This window comes from Telmatherina bonti (genome assembly GCF_933228915.1).
Source record: "Telmatherina bonti genome assembly, chromosome: 1".
Taxonomy (NCBI): Eukaryota; Metazoa; Chordata; class Actinopteri; order Atheriniformes; family Telmatherinidae; genus Telmatherina; species Telmatherina bonti.
This window is the reverse complement of record NC_136619.1, coordinates 19,582,524-19,607,382: the sequence shown is the minus strand read 5'-3', so window position 1 is coordinate 19,607,382 and position 24,859 is coordinate 19,582,524. Positions and strand designations below refer to the sequence as shown.

The following is a 24,859-nucleotide window of genomic DNA, read 5'->3' as shown; positions in this document are numbered from 1 at the left end:
CACACACACACACACACACACACACAGAGACACAAATACACAGATGGAAACGACCACACTAATGGATCACCCCTGTCTGCATGCAATCCGCCACAAATAATGATGAACCACCCCTGTATTAAACTATTTTACACAATGCTCAATTCATTACTCTCCCGCCCTCTCTCTCTCTGGGTATATGTGAGATAATAAAGGTATGATATTTCTCCTTTACTGGCAGAATCATAGGTTTTATCCATTAGTATGATATTAGGAATGAGGAAGGAAGAAGGGAGGGGGTTGGATGGAGAAGTAAGTATAAAAGACTTCAAATTGGTTTAAAAGCATTGCCACTGAAAAAAGTAACAGTAGCTGCAGGCAGAAGGTATGAAGAAGCAATTTGTATGATTTTGCAAGGAATACCAGGGCAAAGTTCCAACATATTACCTTCAGCTCTAACTGGAAGGACTTTTGCCATTTTGTGGGAAAAAGCTTTATTTATATGGAGAAGGAAAACAATTGGAAAATTAAGAAAAATATATTATAAAATAAACAACTGAAAATATTTTAACAGACTGAGATGTTGTAAACAAGTGCTGAGCCACCACCCAAGTCCATATGAGCATGCCAGTTTAAAAATGCAGTACTAGTCAAATGTTTAGTTATGCTCCCTTTAAATCTAATCTCATTAAATCTAATGGAAAAGTGTGTCCAAACTTTTGACTGCTAGTGTGTGTCACCATATGTACTGAATATTGCATTGCCACAGTTATTTTAGCCCTTTGTAAAAGAGCCTGTTTAAATTCTTTTCTTTTTTTTTATTATGCTTCGTGTTGGATTTTTAGTTACTGGCAAGTTGGAGTGACCAAAATGTACAGTTACAAACTCATCTCAATCAGACATTATGGGTCTGAAAAGCGTAGCTTAAAGCAAGAAAGGATTTGAAAGAATTCTTTTTCCCAAGGAGTTTGGCCTTGTAAAGTGAACTGGTACAAAAGTGCTAAAAAAAATTAGGAAGGATTTTTGTATATCTTCACAGGTGATCTGGACCTAAATCAAAAATCTAATCAAGATACAAGTTGAACTTATCAATTTTCTAGGCTTCAATCTTAACGGGTAATCAGAAAATAAACTGGCTATTAAATGTAAAACAATGTGTGATAAGAAACTACAGAAATAGAATTAGATTTCTTGCCTACAATACGTTTTATGAACATTTTTCTTCAAATTAATGTGGCTTATAATATAATTTAATATGTTCTGATTTGCATGACTTATTCAATGAGACTAAATAAATAAAATAAATAATTTGGTAAAACATCATCTTTATTTAGCATTTTTCCAAAAAGTCTTTATTTATGATTTTTAAAAAAATGAATAAATAAATAAATGAATAATAATAATAATAATAATAATAATAATAATAATAATAATAATAATAATAATAATAATAATTATTATTATAATTATAGTTATAATAATAATGGAGAAACAACACACTCAAAAATGCATAAATTTTAATTCAAAATGTGCCCATGAGGTCTTTTCTTTTCTTTTTTTTTTTTTTTTTAAATAAGATGAATGTCTTTTGTTTTTGTTCTTTCCACTTGTTTAAGGGGCTTAAAGGCAACTTAACTCATGAGCCAGTCCAAATATTTTTCTAATTCAAAATATTTTTTTTTTGCTTCATTTTGTTCAGTGTGGAGTAACCAGAAAAAAGAGTCATTATGGATTTCAATTAAGTGATCCCTGGGCAGAGAGAATGCGTCAGACGGGGGGGCAGGGGGGAACTAATGTGCTGCGGACAGATGTTTAATAATAATGGTCGAACTGGCCCTGCCGAGAAACACACATTCCCTCCACCACTCCCAACTGTGGCTGCAGGACCTTCGCATGCATGGACAGACATGCTGAAAAACCACACAGACAGGCCCACATACACAGACATTTTTGTATAATCACTCATACACTGACACATACAATAATGACTCCAACACACACACACTACAAAGAGCAATGCGTGAGTCTCACACACATCCACTCATACAAGCTGGTATCTCCACTGGTGTGTGTGTCTTTATGACCAGTGCTGGCCACAGCACATATGGCCCTCATTTAGGAACAATGGGCATGGAGAATGACTGGTTGGATGAGCTTCCTGACTGTGAGAGGTGACAGGAGGCATGTTAAATGACATGCCCCGTATGGAGAGCTGGAGGAAGACAGGGAAAGAGTGGGTATTCATGAGTAATTGTGGATAAAATCGCCTCAGTGAGCAAAGAAGATGTTTGGACCGAGAGCTGACAGAGGAAAGGAAGAGGAAAAGTTGTGATCACAGCTGGTCAGGGTGGGTTGAGAAGTGCATCATTAGACAGAATGTAAACAGAACGTGCTTTTATGAAGAGCTCTCATTCTCTTTTTTGTGTTCTATCACAGATATACACCTGGTGACACCTAATCAGTGTTTTGGCAGGACCGATAGCTTCCAGCTGTCCTTAAAGTCTTGTCTAAAACAACACTCCCCCTAAAACTCTTTTCCCCCCTCTCTCTCCCACACACATGCATTGTTCATACCCTCTTGTCACAACAACAACTCTCTAGTAATTACCAGGGTGGCCGCCCTCCTACCGCCCTTCGATGGATGGGCTGAGCAACCATGGGTTCGACCCTGCAGCCATAACTCTACCCAGGACGTCTGCCGACTGCTCTTCACCACTCCTGTGGCCCTCAGACAGCAAATTGGCCTCAGAGAAAGACAGGGAGACAGAAAAGGATTCTCAACCGAGCGCAATCCCTTGCTCACAATCAAGCAGACGTGCCGGTGCTCTAGAATGAAAGAGTGTGGAGGCAGACATGTACTCATTCACTTTCACTATTTGTCGTTTCCCTGTCTCCAAGGAGTAATCTATAATACAGACACACCTCTGACCAATGGCTCGACAGATATCTTTCCTCGCACAGATACAAAACTGTACACACAAACACACACATAATACTCTGCTGAGGTGATCATTTTGACAGGGAAATATGACTGAAGCGGAGTGAAGTGAAGATGAGAGGAAATAGGGAAGGAAGTGGAGGGAGACATAAACTGATAACTGTGATGACGGGTGATAACGTCAGGAAAGGAGGGAAATAGATGATGGAATGGATGGAAGAAGTCAGGCAGCTGGCTGATCAATACCCACATTCTTACTATCTGCATCCAGAGAGCAAGAATTTTCAAAATGTTTCTTCTGTGGTTTCGATTTATGGTTGTTTATCAATTTAAAATGTATTACTAAAGGATATAGGGAGGGATAAATAAATACAATATTTTCTTAAACAAACTAAGCAAATTTACTTTGTTGTGTTAGTATTGGTTTTAATACAGTCTATATATTATGGAGACTGGCTACTAAAAAAGGTCATTTTCTGCTACAATTTTCATTTTTGATGTTAAAAAATCTATTATAGCTGTTGACAGAGTTTTTCAAGCATATTATATATAAATCATTAACTTGCAATCAAATGAAGTGGATTGTAAAAAAATTGATAAATGATCAGCGAGCTTCATAAATAAATGTTATCCAAGATTACTAGATTCAGATTACTCATTTTCTACTGTGTTCATCAGTTGTTGGGGATTATATTTTTTTTAAAATTCCTTGTAACAATTTTCTTTTTTCTTTATAGAACAAATGTAAAACATTAAAACAAGCAAACAGCTTAGGCACTTAATGAAGTGAAAATAACTACAAAATAACACAAATAATATTTGAAAAAGGTACCAGCATAAATTCTCTAATTACTTTTACAAAGTCAGCCTTTCATCCACCCTGGGATTTTAATCATGCCATGACTTTACTGAGTGCCAGTGAATAATACCAACCACAATGTACAGACATTTTTAAATTTTCAAACCAGTTATGATTTCTACATAAGTCTGACGTTTTAAATTATTTTAGTTTATTGATATCGGTACAAAGTAAGCCTTTTCTTTTGGAGAAGAAAACTCTTTTGCCCTACAGCTCCAAACGCGTCACGTGGTACTAATCCGTCGTCAAGACAACAAGTCATGTCAACAGTCTGAGTAGACATGGCGGACCTGCTGAAGATAAAAAGTGCCGTAGAAGATTTCCAAAAGGAATACTTCCATAAAAACAGGTTTATCATGTAGACTTTTGTTTACCTTTGATCGGTTTAGACACCATTAATCTAACGTTAATGGATTTAAAAAAAACAAACAAAAAAAACCTTTACCGTCATTCTCTCACTATTAAAGCCCCCGCTGAAAAGCGAAAACATTTCAAATACCTTTTTCTGCTCATAAACAATGATATTGTGTTATGTTTTATCCAATGGGAGCTATAGTCCATTGTAGTTTTTTTTTTTTTTTTTTACTATGTGTATATTTCAGCCAAGCAGAGGAGAACAGAGAGAGGGAGACCACGGCTGCCACCCAAATTCAGAGCTGGTTCCGAGCCTGCAAGGTGCGGGCATACCTCAGGTACAATTTATATGTGAGGACAGTGTTTGGATCCTATTTGAATCTTTCTTTTTCCGTCTGTGTGTCTCTTTGTCTTTCTCTCTGTCTCAGCAAACAATTTCAATCAAATAAACATTAAAACAACTAACAGGTTAAATAAGTCAAGCTTAGTATTTGATAGGTATCATTCAGTGATATTATGTGTGGCTGTCCTTTCACGGCTGTAAAATATTCTGGTGGGGCTCTTAGAGTTAATTTCAGGGGGAACCCTGATATTAGCTCACTCCCATAATTATCCCACTTCCAGAGCTTTGCAAATGCCCTCAAGGAACAAATGTGGCTTGCACTCTGAGCTCTTTTCTCACACAGGGAAATGTATATCTATCTCTGTGCTACTTTGACTGCTGTGACCCCAGCGCCATTCTGCAGGGTCAGCAGACAAACTTCCAGACAGTAGGTTAATTCAGATTACTTTAGTTAATTGATCAATGCGTTAAGTGGATAATTAGCAACAATTTTAGCTGCCTAAGTGCAACTCCAGGGTTGTGCTATCCCCACTATAAGCATTGATTTTCTGGGCATATAAATGGCCTTTTGGAAATTGATGGCCTCATTGGAGGCAGAGAATCGCAGTGGACTTGCATTTAGAGTATGTTTGAAGATTAATACAAATGTGCACCGCTGACTAAAGGGGGTGAAAGGCTCATCGGGCATGATCGAAAAGCCTGGAAGAGCAGGGGGGTTTGTGCGTGTATGTGTGTGTCTTTGTGAGAGCCTACGTGAAAGTTTCCCTGACCTTTTGATTTAAGTCCTGTTTTGGCCTAGGACTTTTGTCAGGTTCCTATTATGTTTATTTGTTTTGCATTAAAGGGACAAAATCCAAGCAGTAATAATTAAATATATTAATCCACCATTTATTCCCTCCTGCCTTCCACCATGTGTATCTAATTTATTTATTTTTTTTTTATTTAAAAAAACCCCCAAAAAACCCAGTTTTGTTCAGTTTAGCCTCTAAAAGCTACCCATCCAATCCTCTCCCCAATATACTTTTATTACAGCCATCTGCACAAGAAAGCAGTCATTATACAGAAGATATGGCGGGGCTTCACAGCAAGGGCACGTGTCAGACAAATGGTGAAGGTAAGCCAGAGCCTGGAACAGCTATAGATATATTGATTATGTTATGATAGCATGCATTAGAATTCAATTGTCATAGTCCAAAGTCCCTTCCTCTGACCTTAAGAAATATAATTCACTCATTACACATTTGGAAATGAACACTTAGCAAATATGATGTGGTATGATAACAAATTCCATTTGTATTTCAATTCCTGGGATGCACATTGAAAGAGTGTTCTGATAAATAGAAATAAGGAAAGAGTTGTGTGCATTATGATTGTGTACGTGTTAGCTTTAGTAAAACAAGGCCCCATTTTCAGGATATTGCCTCCAACTGCTTCTTAATTGAACAGATTGTTGATACCGGATCCAATACCCAGCACTCTCACATATAATTTTCCCCTGGATTGAGTTTTGTAAACGTATCACAACAAGCTATTTATCATGCCTGTAAATTGACTGTTTGTTAAAGCATAACTGCCAGCCAATGTTTGGGAGGTGTTCAAGAAATGGTAAGGGGGTGAGGGGGTGTTACAATAAACAATAAAGGATGTGTCACAACACACATATGGGCTAAAATGAGGCTGTTTGGTCTCATTTGGAAACAGATGAGCACTAATTTGAATCACTCAGAATTGCCACAGCGTACTATTTTGAATTAGTCCAAATATATTCCATGCTTCACCTCCTCTCTCTCTGTCTGTCTGTCTTCTTTTCTCCTGCAGACCTTATCATGTGTAATGTGACTTGCTCAAAGGCTCTTCTCAAAACATCAAGCTGAATTTACAACCACCTTTCAAGTCTTTGTCTTCTATCCCCTTCCTGTCTTCTCTCTCTCTTCCCTGTCATTATTGAAAAAGACGTGTTGAAATATGAATCGCTTTTATGGCCGACACTCCAGTTTGCTCCTGAAATGTTCCCCCAGCGGTCGGCTGGCACGTTTGGTCTGTGACGGCTCGTTGAGCGTGTTGCTGAATATTCTCTGGCCTTTTGTTGTTAGTCTCTTCTGCGGCTGTGCTGTCATTGATTATGAAATCCAGAGGAGAGCGTTTGGCCGTCATACATCTCCATTAGCGCGCTGCTTGACTACCATAGATTTTCTTGGCCCTTGTCTGCGTTGGTGTATTAAGAGAGTACTGTCCTCCCCTTGATACAAAGTCCCGCTAACCATTTTCTGTCTCTCTCTCTTCCTCCCCTCCTTTCTCTCTTCATCCCCCAACTTTTTGCTCATTCTTCCCTTCCCTTATGCTTTCCCTCTCTCTGTTTTTTAGCCCTTTTCCCTCCCCCCGCCCCATCTACTGTGGCCCTATCTGCGCTGTCTCTGTGCAATGTATTATGTATAAAGAGCTCTTTATCTTTGACGCCTGCTGTGGACAGATCAGAGAACCGGGAGACAAGATGTAACGCCATCTTTTCCTTTGTGTTCACAGGAGGCATATTTTATCATGAAGATGAATTTCTACAACACGATGGCGGTCAGGGTAAATATCACCACAGTGTCTTGTATTAGCAAATGGAGTGGCGTTGGGGGGGCACTTTGTTGAACTGTGTGCTGTGAATGCAAGGCCCCATGACAAGCATCCCCTGAGCACTTTATCACTTTTTCCTTTTTAAATATAGCAAAATATTACAATTCCCTTACAAGTTAGATTTATTCAGCATTTTCTACTTGTAAATTAACTGATACAGGATTTTTCAGGCTAATGCTTTCATGTATATCAGGATGTAAAGCACGTTTTAGTGTTTTCTTACACACAGATTTGACTTTTCCAGACTTTTCTAATTATATTAGCTATTCTGTGTGTTTAACAGTTTCTTTTCTTTTCTTTTTCTATTACTGCAGCAGCAAAGGAGTGTTCCTATTTTTCTGTCAGTCATAACTGCTAACCATCATCTTGAAAAAACTGAACTGAAAAATTGACATATGTGATTGGGTGAAATGGGAAGATTTAGCTATACAAACAATTCAACATACCTTAATTATATTTATCAAACCTTAGTAAATATCGTGGTTATTATACCAACCTGGTATGTACAGTCTAATTCTGCAGAAAACTTTGTACTTTACGTTGGAATCATACTTAAAAGAAAATAAGATTTTTATCTTATCTTTCAAGAAAGTTTAACAAACAAGTGTCCTGTTTACCATGCCTGTACTGTACACCACTGTCTTAGCTCAGCTCTGTGCAACAGGCCATGCTAAAATATTATGAGTGTAGGAACAGCTTGGAAAACTGTGATATAAAATCATTTCCTTATTACTACAAGTTTTTTTCTGCACTCTGCTCTGCAAAAAACATAAAAACATTATTGGTGCATATTGGGTATCATTTACAGATGCCTGTGTAAAAAATAAATCTGTAATAAGACAATAAAAAAGCCTCTAGGTCAGACTTAGATTATTGAGAATTGTAGGAGACCACGACTGTCTTCTGTTTGACACAGAAATGCATGCCGTCTTTCTTTCTTTCTGTAGTGGTTACTAATGTTCAACTCATTAATCACAGCGCTGTGGCTGTGATTGATGTTTTGGCACTTTTACACAAGAATATTTCATGGAAACCTTATATTTTCACAGTTCCATATATTTTTTCTCTTGCGAATGGTTTCATTCTGCCTAAACCGTACAAAGATTTTATAGACCAACAAAACTCCACCAGTGTTTATTGAGGGTGTGTCGCTGTTCACATAGACAAAGGTGGTTATAATATTTTCTTATTGTTGGAGAAGGATAGAAATGGAAGGCGTCACATTTTACATTTAATAGAAATCCAAACAAATAAAAATGACCACCCTGTTGTTTAAATAAGAATCCAGTCTTAGGAGAGACAGAGCCAGAAGTAGTCTTTAACCCAGCTGTTTAGGTGATTGGGTGAAAGGTTGATGTCACAATGTAGAACAAAGCAAATGCTTCTGAAGTTAGAGGAAAGAGGCTTTTATTACCCATTAAAAATAACCTTCATATTCCCATAAAATCCCCATTGTTTCCTAAAGGAAACAATAGGAATTTAATAGAATATTACGCGAAAAGGTTTGGTGGTTCTGTGGTTAACAATTCAAGAAAGCACTGCGTTTAATCCCCACATGGGCCCAATGAAGCTTTGCTGTGCTGAGTGTATTCTCTATTTGACTTGGATTTTTCAAGTGCTCCAATTTTATCCCACTGCCCTTGACCAAGTCTTTGGCATTAGAAGATTCTGTCCCTGGGTTCTATAGTGTGCACTGCCCACATCCCCTAAAGATATGGTCATGCAGAATATTCACAGACAAAGTTGTGGTTGATTACAGATTGACTGTGTTTTCACATCTAAACCAGCTCATAAAGTCTCGTAAAAATTAAAGGTTGATGTGAAAGTACATCCAGTATCTGAAACTGGTCATGGTTTTCTATACTAACGACTCTTGAATGTTTATCAGCTGTATGTCAGACCTGCAGAGACTTGCAGATGCTGTTTCTTGTCTCATGACACATGCAAAAGCAATGGTGTTTGTGTGAAAGATGAATGAATGACAGACACCGGTTTTCTTTTATCAAATAAGTATGTATTATTTCAATAAAGACAAAGAAAAACATAAAAAGGAGAAAGAATCATCTCAGGAGCCCCTTGTGACAATCCCTTTGAATCAATTTTGACTCTGTTCATTTCTCTTTCTCCTCTTGTCTTTAGCACGATGTGGTAGATAACAGAGGATAAAGTATTAAGACCATAATAGAAACCAGTGTTTACATGCCGCACCTCGGATTTGTATTAGATTCAACAGCATCGATTTCACTAGTCAACAAAGGTCAGCAAGAACTCGGGTGGCGCCAATTACTTTATTTAAAATTATCTATTGACTGGCAGATCAATGCTAATTCTCATTTTGCTCTTTGTTGTTTTTTCCCATCCTCCTGTCCTCCTCCTTTCCTGTCTCCATTCTTCTCATAGCATGATGATTCTTTTACCTGCCATTGTTTTAATCTCCTAATTAGTCTGAAGGACATCTGCCCCCTTGGTTTAAAATGGTCCACTGATGTGTGTGAGTGTGTGTACTAGCTAAACTACAGCCCCCTCAATCAGTACAGACTAAATATACAGAGTTGTGACAGCTGTCAGTCCCACCTTGGATTGTCCCTCTGCCACTATACACGCAGGAATGCAAAGGGTGAATAATGCATGGATTTATGTGAATGCCAAGACAACGTAAAACACTTGAAAAAGAGATACTGCTTTGCAAAAATCTTTATGTGTCAAGTGTTAGGTATTGAATTAGGCCTAATAGTGAGAAATTGTTGCCTTTCTTTATTTGTTAACCATGAAAACAAACGGATTTTCTCATCTTTCATCCAAAAGTCTGAAAAAGAATGTCTGATTTCATACAGATTCAGCGGCAGTGGAGAGGATTCTTTGTGAGGAAGTATATCCGTAACTTTTATGCGCGTAAAAACTACATGGAGAGGCTAATCATAAAAAATCACCTTATCAGGTAAGAAAATTAAGTGTTTCATAGTATACAGAGAGAAAATATCCGTGTCAACATGACCTGCATTAACCCTTGAATGATGTGTAACTCAGGTCATACGAATAACTTTTTTTTTTTTTTTTTTGTAAAATCAGAGATGCTATTATCTAAAAACATAATTTCTGAAGGCAAACGTTCAAGAAATGTTTTTATTTTAGTATCTTGTAATGTTATAGGACAGTTGCACACTTAAAAAACTGTCATGAAGCTTCTGCAAATGTGAATTTGAAAAGAAACTTCATGAGAAAAGTGAGTTATTGATTTACATTGTCATAAACAAAATAAAGGAAACAAATTTGGAGCTTGAGTTTTATTCTCTTACTGAATTAAGTAAGGCTTCTTTAGCCAATGTTAAGAAGGGCATCATTGTCGATGAAAGGCAGAAAATGGCTAAAGCAAGTCTTTACAAACAGTTTCAGATTTCTTAGCAAGTTTGTGGCTTTTCCACAAAACTGTATTGGGTTTCTGTAGAATTTTTAGTACCCTATATAGTTCCATATGAAAGATTTTTTGGCTATGCTGTTATGATATTTAATAAAAATTTAAATATTTTAAAATGAAAAATTCTCTCCCAATGATTTTTTCCAGTATATCACACTGGACATTTGCCATGACACAACACAGTTCTCACACCAGATAAAGAACTTGTATATTTTGTGTCTTTAAAGAGTCGCATATGTAGGGAATTGTACATAATATGTACCATTCATGCCTTATGTTTTATTGATATGTCTCACAAGGACCCACAGGCCCAGAAAGTAAGTTACCATGAATATGTCAGAGAAAATTTGTTAATGTGATGAAGAGAGATGAAAGCTTTTCCTATAGCATTAAAATATGGAAGAACTAAGGTGTGATGTAAGGAGAAGATAGGAAATAAAAGAGACTGAGACATGCAGAGATGGAGGAGAAAGTGGAGTGAAAGAGAGAAGTCCTTTAAAGCGCTTGAGGCCAAGAGACAAAGAAGTGAACGATGTGAAGAAATTAAAAATTAGCCTCTGATTTGAACCGCAGCTTGTGCATTAATAAAACATTCTGTGCTTCAGGGCTTCGTGCTAGGGGTACGCCATCTTTTATTTTTGACAAAGTAGAAAAAAAAAAAAATCACGTTTAGCTAATAGTGACATTTTTAATGTTGCTAATATATTTTACCAGGAAATATCTTTAGGCTTCTGCTAAAATTAAATGTAAATTTGTTAAAGTGCGCCTTGGATCACTGACTTTCCCCCTCATTTCCCCACAAGCGTTCCACCTTCCCTCCTCACCCTGTTTAGAGGTAGCAGGGATTTGGCTGTTAAAATCCATCAAAAAAAAAAAAAAACATCAAGGAAATTTTGCCACTGTATTCATGTAACACACAAAGACAGATACACAAAATTGTCCCGGGTACTAAAATGCTTCTGAGAAGTAACTGTCATGTTGGTGGTCATGAGTTTATAATCAAATTTACAAACTTCAAACATTTCAGTCTGTACTATTTGTCTTTTGAAGTTTGGCAGTTTATGGTCATGCACACAGTTTTTTTTTTTTTTTTACTTTTTGCTTTATACATTTGGAAAGACAATGAGAAAAAAAGGAGGAGTTCAATGACTTCAGAAATTTGGACAAAAAAGAAAACAAACAAACAAGCAAAAAAAAAAAACCATAACAAAAACTCAAGAATCTTTGTGATTGGATTTAATTTTACAGATTCAGTGCCTAATCTTCCCCACTCTTTTTATCCAACACACACATGCACTCACAGCCTCTCCTTCACAGTGCTTTGGGGTGTTTAGGCCACTTTTGCTCCAGTTAATCATATGTTTACTTAGAGCTGCTAGGGTCACGATCAATTAACGCTGTGCTGTCATTTATTTAAAACATCCTTTCTGTGTTAGCTGTTTAGCCATCAGATCACACTGTGCCTGATTGCTCACTCGACCCAGCTCTGCTGTTACACCCACCAGCATTTTCTCTGTTGTTTTAAGTCATTCTGTCTGACCCGACCCTTGAATTTGTTGTTGAGTGTTGGAATGATGGTATCCTTTCAGTGAATGATGATCAGGTGTGCAAGGTAATGCTATAAGAGAAGTAAATGTAGTGCCAAATCTTTTTCTCTCCTTTAACTCTAATACTACTTATTTTTATTCTTTCTTTCTAAAGAAAGATTTCCACAGCACAAAATAATCTGTGGTATTTCATGTGGTACAGCATCTAACTATTCCATGCTACTTACATAATCCTTTTGAATCCATTTCCTTGTCTTAGCCTCCTTCCTTAACATTAAACTCTTATGTCTCTCCTTTTTCTCTTTCTTAATCTATTTAGCTCTATATCTTTCCCTCCCTCTCTCTGCTACAGGTTCAGTGTTCTCCAGTCCATCCTCATTCATCCTTTCTCCCCCTCTGCATAGCCTAATGAAGTCAGGACCCCAGCGCAGTCCCCACTCTGCCACAGTTTTCTGTGATACCCCAACAATTTATCACTTTGTCAGAGAGACACTTAAAGTTCCCGGGCTTTAATAAGGGCATGCATTGGGAAGATGGGGGCAATTAGGAAAGCAGAACAAGCACGCTTTGCATATTTACTAAATGTGCAAGTGTCATCGTTACTGCCACTAACACGGCCTGTTGACTGCATGAATTATTCCTCTATCTGCAGTAAACAGCTGGGTAATTATTACTGCCATAATCAGATAAATAATTTTCCCTGTGATGTTGCAACAACATGGTGGAATCTTTAACTTATTCATTGGAGTTAAATAAAAAGGCTTGGGGAGAATTTATGGATTGCTACAAGACTGAGCAGCACTAACTTTTTTTTTCTACTCCTCTGATTGTGCGTTCTGTATCTTTTTCTCCCTTCTCTTTGTCTGTCTTTCTTAACTCCAGCATTCTTCGTTCCTCTCTCTCTTGTGTCCCTCCCAAGGACATTCATGAAAGGAGAGCTGCTATAGTAGAGAGAGTGAAGGCCTGCCCTTCGACCACTTGCAGCTTATATGCGTCAGTCTTTCTTTTGCTAGTCTTCGCTTCTGATCCAGTTTGGATGCAGGCAAGTTCACTCCTTCATTGTGATTAGATTTATGTGTTTAGTGTTTGGGTTGTGGGTGTGTGTGAGTGAGAGTGATAGTTTCTTGAGAGCAAAACAATATACTAAAGCATGAAAGACATAATCTTTTCTAAATATCTTTTTCTTTTGTTTTGTTTTTTTAATTTTAGTACTACTGATAAGTTTGAGCAATTGCTAGCACCACAGTAGCATGGTGGTGTAGGGGTTAGCGCTGCATGAACTACTTGAACATCGGCCTTTCTGTGTGGAGTTTGCAAATTCTCCCTGTCTGTGTATGTTCTCACCGGTTACTCCTCTCACCCACAAAAATGGGTTAATTGATCACTTCCCACATGTAAGTTGTGTTGGATAAAAGCTTCTGCCAGATTACTGTAGAATAGAAAAACATTATTCTACATGGCATTTGAGGTTCCCTCAGCACCTTTTTTTTAGTGTCAGTTTTGCTACTAATGAATGAGTTCATCAATGAGTTGAACACTTAAATTGAAAGGTTGTGTTTTTATGGTGTGTAAGGCTCAATACATTGAGTGTCTCTGTCTAAATTGACTGTGTGAATAATCCTCCTAAACTCTCTCCCTTCAAACTATTGAATCATTCAATTGGAGCAATTAAATCAGCCAATCAGGTCAAGCCTCCATTAAAAATTGAGTACTTGGCCAATTAGCTGCTCCGGTTCTGGCCTGGATGACCAAAGGTGTGGCCTGCTCTTTCTGAATGCCTCACTCTCTGATATTCCATCAGTCCTTGAATCTCTGTTGTGAACCAAGGAATAAATTATTAAAGAAGAAGTGGAAAATGTAACTGTACAATATTAGACATTTAAATAAGTTAAAAGTCCAGGGTGAAAATGTCAGTAAGGGTTTCAGTCGTTTCAGAGTAGTTCAGGTATGTTTGATTAGCTTATTTAACAGCTTAACAGCCTGCTGAAGTAGTAAGTAGTCAGAGTACTTATTCCATATTATAAAGTATGGTGTGAACAAAGGTGTCCTTTTAAATTTTTATATAGTGATTGGAATGTAATGCATTTAATTTGACAATTTTATATGCATGTGTGTGTGAGAGTGTGTATGTGTGTGTAATAAGTCACAATAGGAAAATATAATATAATTGAAGTGAGAGATTTTGTAAGACAGTAAAGCCAGTGTGTATTTTTGTGTTTATTTCTTTCTTTTCACTCAAACACATACACACACAAACAGAGGGCATGTGCAGCTTGCCGAACAGTGCTAATGAGGGTTGTATGTTGTGGCGGCTGGTTGGGTCGACACAGATCGAGGTGCCTTCAGCCGTTACAAATCTGTTTGGCTTTTGTCCACTACACAGCAATTAATAACACAGGGACTGGGTGCCGGGAAGCAAAGGTCACCCATTCAGCCTGACCTACACAAACACATGTGCACTTACACATACAAAGTGCATGAACATTTAGAATGGACACATATACACACTTTTCTGATACAACTATCCAGACACACACACACACACATAAAATGATAAGTATCTCTATCTCCAAAGAAACATACAGACATCTGAAAACAGTTTGCTTCCCTCTAAGGCATTATTCGTGCCCATGTGAGCATAAATACACAGATTTACTAACATGCATGCATCAAATCATTTGTGAACCAGTTTCCCACAATAACCCACAACTTTATATTTTACGTTAATAAGTAATATACCTGTTAGCTGGATAGACAAATATAGGCCAAACGACCTCAATATTTACTCTCTCACACATACCTCCTCACTGCATTAAATTGTTGTGCTCCATATAACATAAACATTCACATTTAGGCTTTCTCCTTTTCTTGCTGTTCACACACAAACACACTTGCACACACACATATTTGTGTTTTTCATTTATTTTGTAATTTAATCTGGTGCTTTGGAAGGTATGAGAATGCAAAGGCAGCGCAAACGTGTTGTGATTTCTTTTAAATGTCAGTAGAGGCAGAATGTGTTAACCTCACATTGCAGCCACACTTTGAATATCCTGATTCCTATGTGGAGGCTTGTAATTGAAAACAGAAGTTGGAGGGGAAAGAAACAATAGTGAAGAGTTAGAGAAAAAAAAACTGACTGCTGATGAGCCATGGCTAAACTCCTACTAGTATTGCGCTTGCAGAATTAAATTGGTTTAGTTTTCTGAGTGTCTTCTCAAATTATCATGGCATGTGTGTTTTAGTAATTGTTTCCAAGTCTCCTCTTAATTTATTACCCCCTTGTAACAATAATGGTATGTGATTGTGGAAGGAAATAACTGTATTGGGTTTTAATGCATCCCATTTAGCCGGCTTCGCTGGATGTCACAGACACATCTGTCCTGGCTGCAGTGATGAAATATATCCATCATCCGCCCACTTATTTGCCTCTCATTCTTTCACATTGCTCTTTTTTCCCTTCCACACAGTCTCACTCCTTACTTTTTTTTCTTACAGCTGCTGAAGCTTTTTACATATGTCACTATGTGACTAGGAGTTTTTTTTTTATTTTTATTTAGTTATCAGAAGGACACCTACACAAACGCATGTGCATGCATTCTGAACACATGCCAGCTCATTGACCAGAGATGGGCAACTTCAGTCATCAAGGGCCCCAGACCCAAGTGTTAGGTGTTTCCCTGTTACAACACATCTCACTCAAATCAATATTTAAGAAGCTGAATTATGCCAGGTTTGATGTCAAGCGCTTCACAAGTCTGCTAATTAAGTCAGAGTTTAAATCAGGTGTGTTGCAGCAGGGTTACTCCTAACACTTACAGGACTGTAATGTAACATGTTCATTTGATCTGGAAAATAGCACAATAATAAAAGATTATTTTTATTTAACAACCACACTCTACATGAATATATGAGTATAAATAGTATGAACTGCTGTTCATGTATGGTATGATTTATATGTGTTTTTTTATGAAGCAGTCAAATTATATTTTATATGATGGCTAAAGTTGTGAATATAAGTAAGTGTTTCTTGTTATTTTAAATGAACCATCCACTTTATTGTATTGAAATATGTATTAAACACTCAATGTAGGATTAATTTATTGAAAGTAGAAATCTTATTAAAAAAGTCTTTTTATGTGTTTTCTGTGTCCTACAGGAGAGAGCTGGATGAGATTGAGGAATTCCAGAAAAGAGAAAGCGAGTGTTTAGAGATGGTAAAAGAGCAAACAGCCAAAATCTCCCAAGCTCAGCGGTTACATCACCTCCTCAGTACAAAACAGGTTAGCATTTACAAACACTAAGATGTGTGTTGGACACAGACATGACGATGATTGGACCAATATTTAATGAGAAAAATTGTATTAATGTTCTATAAAATGAATATAGGCTAATCAATATGTTGTCTTGGCCTGTTAATTTGCACCTAGTCATATGAATGTGTAGCTGGCTGGAAAGTCGACCTATAACAACATTTTGTTTGGAAGTTCCATACATACATATTGTCAATGTTAGTTATAATGTTACTTTTTCAAGCAATAAAGCTTTGACATCACTACCATCCTTTGCAACCATGCACCAAAAGCTCAGACTAAAGCTCAACATTAAGAACTATTGCTATCATTAACAGACAAATATTTCTTAACATAACTTATGCTGTTTCTCAACAGATTTTTACCAATCAACAATTACCTCAAAAACCAATAATAATTGGTTGAATGAATGAATGAATGAATGAATATTATTATTAATATTATGTTTTATTATTGTTACTATTGTTATTATTATTATTATTATTATTATTATTAATAATAATAATAATAATAATAATAATAATAATAATAATAATAATAATAATAATAATAATAATCTTAGACTTAATTTGTTCATTTACATCATTGTTATTGGAGGGAAAGTAGTGTTTGCCCTTTTAAACAGCTTTCAACTTTCTCCCTCTCTCAGCTATTTTATCGATCATTAAACATTCCCCTTCTTTCTACCTTTGATTAGAGTCATAATTAATGATTCACCTTTATAGCTAAAAATGTAGAAATACTTAAGTCAAACCAGATAAAAATGAAGCCCAATACATGAAATGAGGTATCAATGTTTCAATTTGAAAAGTCTATTCTTGAGAATCATTCATACATACATAACACACACGTGCGCCTGCATGATAAAATGTGCTGGGACTTGCACACAGACTGAGATAAGCACTATAGATAGAAAGCTCCTCTAGAGACTAGCTACAGAGAAAAAAGAGTCTTCTTTCTATCCTTTTGTCAACACAAGTGGGTTGTGTGAAGTTAAGTTTGGTGTGTGTACACATTAGTAAGTATGGATCCTCATGGCTCTTCTGATGTGCTGAGTGGAGTATTTTAGTGTTTCCCCTGGCACAGGTGGGCTTATGTGTCTGTGTGTGTGGCATCTTTGCAACTCTGTGACTCCCCACTGGGATCATAATGAAGACAAAGCACACTGGTCACTGTTGATTCAGCACCACTACTCCTCTCACTCTCTTTCTTTCTTTCAATCTCACTCTCCTTCATGCCCGTGCAGCCATCATTGTTATTTTCTACGTACTTCCTGGAGGTATCCTGTGATCATGACACTCACATCATCTTGTACACATAACTTTTATATATTTTATTGTGAATTTGATTGAAGCTCAAACAATCTGAATCGACTTTATTGGGTGGATGCCAACATCTCCACTGTCTCTTCTATTTTACCTAAACATATGAGATAGGTACTCTCTGAATATGCAAAAAGAAAAAGAAACCAAGAAGGAAAGTTTATGGACTCCTCCTGTCCTCTGTCTATCTCTTTCTCTCTAAAATCCTCCCTCTCTCTTTCTCTGCATATGGCAGGGGACTCTTTCCCTTCGTAGCTCTGACCTTGTCAGCAGTGAATAGATGGCTCTCCCACACAGTTCATCCTTCCTCACTTCTCAGACCCCAGCCCACACACACACATACACACACGTTCACTCATATACTCACACAAAGCTTACCAAAAGGCCCCAAGTCCCTCTGACAGAGACAGAGATGTTGTGTTCCGGGGGTCAACATCATTGCTCTTCTCATAGCTAGTTTGGTACTTTTGGGTTTGTGTGTGTGAGCGTGTGTGTGTGAGAGGACTGTTCAGAGTAGTGAGATTTACATTTACATTTGGTTTTTGTGGTGTATATGTCAGTGGCCTTTGAGTTAAGTGTGTATACTCATCCCTATTGTAGTGTTTCTCATAATTAGAGTGTCAAGAAGGATTTTTTTCTTCAGTAATTTAGGTTTGTGCCAGATATGTGGATATTGTATTGTCAGAAGTAGTAAGAAGTAGATATAGCATTCGTTACATCTGCATTATTTTGCATACATAGTAGTGTTTGTCAATCCAGGTTCTCAGGACTCACTGCCCTGCATGTTGTAGATGTGCTGCTACTCTAACACACCTGATACAGATTAATGAACTTCCTTATTACGTTCTTTGCAAGCCTGTTAATGAGCAATTCAGTTAATTCAGGTGTGTTAAAGTAGGGTTACCACTAAAGCTGGGGTGTCCAAGTTCAGTCCTCAGTCCACTTTTAGATGCATTCATTCTCCAATGCAGCTAAATCAAATAGCAGATGTTCCTCATGCACAAGTTATTCAGCTCTACCATGGCTTGGTATACTGTACTTGGGCACGTTCACTCTAAAACAAGCAGGACAGTGTGTCCTGAAGACCTGGGTGGAGAAAAACTGAGTTAAAGCACTGAGTTCAGCATTCAGCTGTTTCCATTTTTTTTTTTTTTTTTTTTTTTTTAAACCAAAAGTTGATATACCTGGATTAGAGGATGAAACTGTGTTAGAGAGTTTATTTAAAGGCTGATTAAACTTTACCGAAAAAAAAAAAAAAGAAAGAAAAAAAAAGGTCAGCCCAGTCCCGGAACAGCACTCTTTGGACAGATTAAACTATGAAACTTTACTGGAATGACAGGAGGAAGAAAGTACGTCCAAATTGCTAGTAATTCTAAGTACACCACATCTTCTGAAGAGCCAGTTAAGGCGATGAAAGCACGCGTGGCCTCTACTGACCCCGGGTCACTGATGTTTTTTGATGATATGGCAGTAGTAACACAGTATTTGGATATTTGGAATACCTGTGCCTACAACCTATGGTTAAAGAAATGAGATTGCGAGAGTTGATTAAATTTTTCTCCTCGTGAACAATACTGATGAACATTTAGATCAAAGGTTATCAAATATCTAGTATTGAAACATTTAGTTATTAACAAGTTTGTTGGAGGGTTACTTTTAAATGACTGAGGTTTGAGTTGATGCAGTTAGAACAATATCCTCCTTGTGTCCTCCCTCTCTCCTTTTTCCTAGTCTTTTAGAGTGGCTTAAACAGCAAGCTGTGTTATTAGCATATAGAGTAGATACAGAGTCCTCAAACTCAAAGCTTTAATTAACACACTGGCAAAAGGATCACTGTGATTTGAATAATTATTACCGAGGCTCTCTGAAGAAGAAGAAAATCTTTACCCTAATTTATAACAGCTCTTTTTGTTTGTGTGTTCATTCATTTTTTGAACAGCTAACTCATAGCTAGGAGCAATAAGGATTCTATATGATAAGTAAAAGTCCTTCCATCCATCCAAGTTTACTGGAAATACTTTATAGTGAATTTCACAGTGCCTGGGGTCAGTATGGATTGTACTGTATTTGGATTGTACTATGATAAATAGTGACAAACAAAATTAAATGGGAAACCAAACAAGTTTTTACAGCTGTTTGTCATTATATAAAGCACTTGACTCCGGTCCTCAAGGCCCAGTGTCCTGCAGACTTGTTTCCCTGCACCAACAGTCCTGACACAAATGAAGGGGTCTAAAGCTTGTGCAGACTTGTGCATACCTTGTTAGAGATCTATTTAATTTGAATCAGGTGTGTTGCAGCAGGAAACCATGTAATACCTAAAGGATAGAAGGCCTTGAGGACCTTGTTTGGAGATCCCTGCTTTAAGGTTTTTGGTTTAGTTCTTGTATGGTTTGTTTCAGATGTGTTTGGGTTCAGGTTGAGTCCTTTTCAATCTCATTTCCTGTTTTAAATAGCTTTTCCTTGTTTATTCTGTTAAGTTCACTTCCTGTAAACGTCACATCTGGTCTTCAAATACAGGTTGTCGAAATGGCTCCTTATTTGTATCGTTGTGGATCGTTATTCCTTGATTTCTTTATTCATTGCCAGATCCTTGTCTGTCCTATCCTGGTTTCTGTATGCTTCCCCTGTTTTACTTTATCTGCCAGTCTTTTGTCTGTTGAGAATTTTGGTAAGTTTTCTTCCAGTACCTTGTTATCCTCTCACTTCACCACCTTTAAGCCATGTCCACTCACAGACATGTTAGGTAGAAGTATTTTATAATCTGGATGTTTCAGGAACCAGAGTTTCAGGAGAATGAAATCACTAATGATTTAAACTAGCCACCATATAGTTTCTTTGTTTACAATGCATACCAATCTTTCCTGAAACAATGACGTCATAGGCCCACCTTTCCCTTAACCCAGATGCGCAAAACCCACCAACAACAATGATAGGTTACAATGTTGCACTCATGCAGCAGAATCTAGAGAGCATGATGTGGACAGAACAGAAGATTTTCCTTTTCTTACTTTTGCTTGCATCAAATCAGTCTATGTTCACACATTACAATATTGGTTCAGTCTGCATGTGGATTTAGTCCCAGTTTCATTTAATGAATTGTAGATTCTAGGGCAGGGTAGACAACTCCGATCCTCTGCTGCAACACACCTGACATACATAAGACCTAATTACCAGACTTGTGCAGAGCTTGATATCAAACTCTGCACAAATCTGCTATTAGCCATTGATTTGAATCAGGTGTGTTGCAGCAGGGAAACTCCTAACATTTGCAGGACTGTGGCACTCAAGGACCGGAGTTGTCTACCCCTGTTCTAGGGTTTGAACAGTGGCCTTTCTGTGTGGAGTTGTCATGGTTTTGGTCTGCCTCCCTAACTTATGCCTTATTTGGGCATGCTTCCTGCTGACTGTTATTACCATCAATCAACACAATCCGTTTCACCTTTTCCCCTCCTCTCTTAAGCCTGTTACATACTCCACGAGAAGCGAGAACTTTTTTCTTGTTCTCGAGGCTCCGAGATGAAAATGACGTCATTTTGTTCTCGCGGACGTGTTTGAGGACAGTTCTTGACACACCAGGCTGGCAGAACTTTTTTCTTGCAGGGCTGCGAGAAGTATCGTGTGATTGGTCGGACATTGGAGGTGGGCGTCGTTAACACAAAGAAAGCATGAAGCGGAATTGCTGCTTCTGCGTTTTTACTGTTGCCGGCAAAACGGATTGTTTTGATAAAACAGCTTATCGAGGTGGTGAGAAAGTACGAACATTTTTACATGTGGCAATAAAACACTCGGACCCAGCCGCGTGCACAACCCGCCCTGCCACGGACGAAGCTGCTCGTTAAATATGAAACTAGAAAAACAGAGCGGAGAGCGGAAACCTCCGCCAAGCACAATGTTAAAGAATCCTTTTAAAAAGTTCCTGGATCCAAACGGTGATCCGGATCACCACCAAAATTTAATCAGTTCTTCATTTTTACATTTGCAACAACTCTTGAAATATTTATAAAAATCCATCCGGCACCTTTTAAGTTATCTTGAGCAAAAAGATGCCGGGGAAAACAACCTCCTCGGCGGAGGTAACAACCGGGTTAATCGCGCATAAAAGCAGACATCGCCCCCCGCAGTGATCCCTCCCCGCTGCAGACGTGCTTCTCGTGGAGTATGTATGGACTGCCGAACAAGACGTTTTTTCTTGTTCTTGCAGCCTCAAGAACAAAAACTCAGTTCTTGCGTCTCGTGGAGTATATAACAGGCTTTAAGCACCATGCATCGCCTGTTTCTGAACCTGCATTATTGCTCTGGACCTGACCTTGCCCTCTGCCTCTGACCCACTCATGAATTGAACTGATCAACTCTGGACCTGTTCTGGACCTGGACCATACCCTGCTCCCTGGAGCCCCTCCTGGTGTTATGAGTCTTTTTTCTTGTATTGGGATTGACATATGGCTCAGTACCCATTTATTCCTGGCACTTCTTTTCAACTCAACACCAAACCACATTGGCAATCTTCCCTGTTTGGCGGTGTTCCTGGTGTTATACTATTACCACATCATCTGCACCATTTCCGCTATTAAAATATATCTTTCAGTCTGTTTGTCACTGGCCCTTGTTTGAGTCTAACATTCACCCAACTGTAACATGACTTCACATGTTATCTCTGGGCACTCTGGCTTCCTCCCACTGTCCAAAGACATGCATGTTGGGTTAAACGATCACTCTAAATTCTCCATAAGTACGACTTTTTGAGTGAATGTTGGGGTTTTTTTTTGGTTTTTTTTTTAGCTTTTTGTGGTGGGCTTTCAACCTGTCCAGTGTTTACCCTGCCTTTCACCTGCTAATTTGCTGGGATCCTGAATAGGACTAACTGCTATAGAAATGGATAGATTAAGAGATGTAGGGTTGTTATATTCATTTTAGGCTCCCTGTAAGACAGAATTATTAGTTAAATCTAAAACGTATATGGTTGCAGTATTCTTGATTTAAATATGGTCAATCTGGAACATGTTGTCACATGTTTATTCTTATATTTTAAGTTGTAGTGCAATGTTTTTGAAAAAAGCATGTACTATTTTTTGGAAAAAAAAAAATGCCACTGCAGTAATGATTCCAACAAATATAAAAATTTGGATATATTTTGCACATCTCGAGATGGTGTGTGATGATGGACCACTCTTTTTTTAAAATTTTTTTATTATTTTTTTTATTGATTTTTTTTTTTTTCGGGATGTTCAAGTCTTTTAAGGTGACAATTTGGTCTGCAGGTCTCCTTACATTAAAGTTACATACTGTTGTCACACCACCGAGGTCATAATACTTTTTTTCTGATGCCAGATTAAGCAAACAACCATTGATTCCTCAAATCTGCCCTGGTAGTACAGATGTTTGACACTGCAATTTCTACTGCCTATTGTATGTTGACAATTGTAGTTACTGGCAAACCCACTTTACTCCTCAGTCTGGGTTGCACAAAGGCCACTGTTGTGTAAAAGACATATGTGGTTGGTTAATTTGCAATCTAAGGTGAAGTCCTTTGAAACCAGCCTTAAAATATTCATATCATCATGGATAAAAAAAAGTTAAATATGTATCATGATTATTCCAATACAATATTTAATTTTCTTATTTAATGTTTTGCCATTTCTAAAATATCCTTTAGATTTGATAATGTTTCTCTGTCAATAGATTTCTTACAAATATTGGTTTGTGCACAAGAGTCAAAATTTTCTCAATAAATGCACATTTTTATCATTTGTAAACTGATTGAATGCAGTCATAGAATGTTTTTTCATAGTCTATCATTTTATTGTAGACTTGTAGAAAACTAAAGTTGACAGTAAGTTATCTTTTATTGTTTTTATTTAATTTTGGCTTTCAAAAACTTACATTGTTCAGGAGAAGTTGTGGTTTACAACCTGCTATATTTAATAAAACAAAACACACTTACTGTGTGAGGCCCTTCTTAACATTTATTGTAAGGAATAACGATAGATCACTCAATTTTTCTGCATATTTGATTCAGTATTTTGTTATTGACACTTTACAGTATGACATGACAGACATTATCAGGAGTCTGTGATGACGGATGTATTAATATAAACTGTATGGTTCAAGCTAACAGTGTAATCAGTTCCAGCTACTGTCCTAGGCTAAGCTAGCTGTCAGATTTCTAAGTGAGTAATTTTATGGCCTAATTCACATCACTGAGAATGTCATTGAGTGTTTTACTGAGGAAAACTTGTGTGCAGATGAATCCATGTTTGCATATATTTATGTTATCTGTGTAGTTTTAAGCAATGAGTCTTTTGGAACGTTTACATTTGGAAACCAATGCAGATCCTTCACTGAACCTTAGTTTATTTTGTTGTTGGCAAATGGCTGTGCTCCCTTACATATTTAGAAAGGTAAAAAAAAAAAGTAATCGTTTTAGAAAATTAGAAAAGTTTTTTTTAAAATAATTTATTTATTTTATGTCTGTTTATCAGGCAGTTTTATTAAATGAAGTAAGTTAAGTACTATTTTCTGGGTCTTTGCGATGCAGGCACAACTGTGACAATGTTGCACAGAAGCCCATCTGTATTCCTGTATGTTGCTGTGTGTAAACTTTGTGGGTAATGTGGTGCAATCAGTGCTGATCAAGCTTCTGTCTCTTGGCCAGGACATGCTTGTAAAAAAATGTATAAATATGACAGGTTTTATTTTCCTTATTCAATACAAAATCAATTGAAACACTGTAGATGTTTTTCTCTTAATTTCCCAGTAACACAATGCTAACCTTTCTTTTTATCTGTGTTTTTTTTCTCCAGTGCCCAGGGGTCTTCAACTCTCCTTTCAGGCCAGCCCCTCATGAGATGGAGCTAATGTTGAGGCAGGTCAAGTACCAGACCCCTACCAGGCTGGTCCCCAGGGATAGGGCTTGCCTCTTGTGCATTCCTGGATCAGCAGCCCCTAGTTCCTCTGGGACTCCCAAATCCCCCTTGATCAAATCTACTGGAACCTATGGCTCCAGGCCCTTACTGCCTCCCATTGCCAGCAAAAACCAGCAGGTGATGATGGTCAAAGCTAAGATCTTCACAGATGAGAAATGAGAATAAGAAAAAAATAAAAAGCAGCTGTAAAGTGGTGATTTTTAGACTGTAGACTGATTATCTTTAAAAGTCCTGTGGTTTA

At 37.5% G+C, this 24,859-nt stretch overlaps 1 protein-coding gene across 1 annotated transcript; it reads left to right on the top strand.

Annotated features, from left to right (window-relative positions):
* Window positions 1–4,057: 4,057 nt before the first annotated feature.
* On the top strand, window positions 4,058–24,777 carry spata17 (spermatogenesis associated 17; the record flags this gene model as incomplete). Its single annotated transcript, XM_079260295.1, has 7 exons — window positions 4,058–4,125; window positions 4,379–4,468; window positions 5,506–5,587; window positions 6,997–7,047; window positions 9,930–10,033; window positions 16,217–16,340; window positions 24,496–24,777. The coding sequence occupies 7 exons, from the start codon at window positions 4,058–4,060 to the stop codon at window positions 24,775–24,777; spliced, it is 801 nt and encodes a 266-aa protein (XP_079116421.1).
* Window positions 24,778–24,859: the final 82 nt, after the last annotated feature.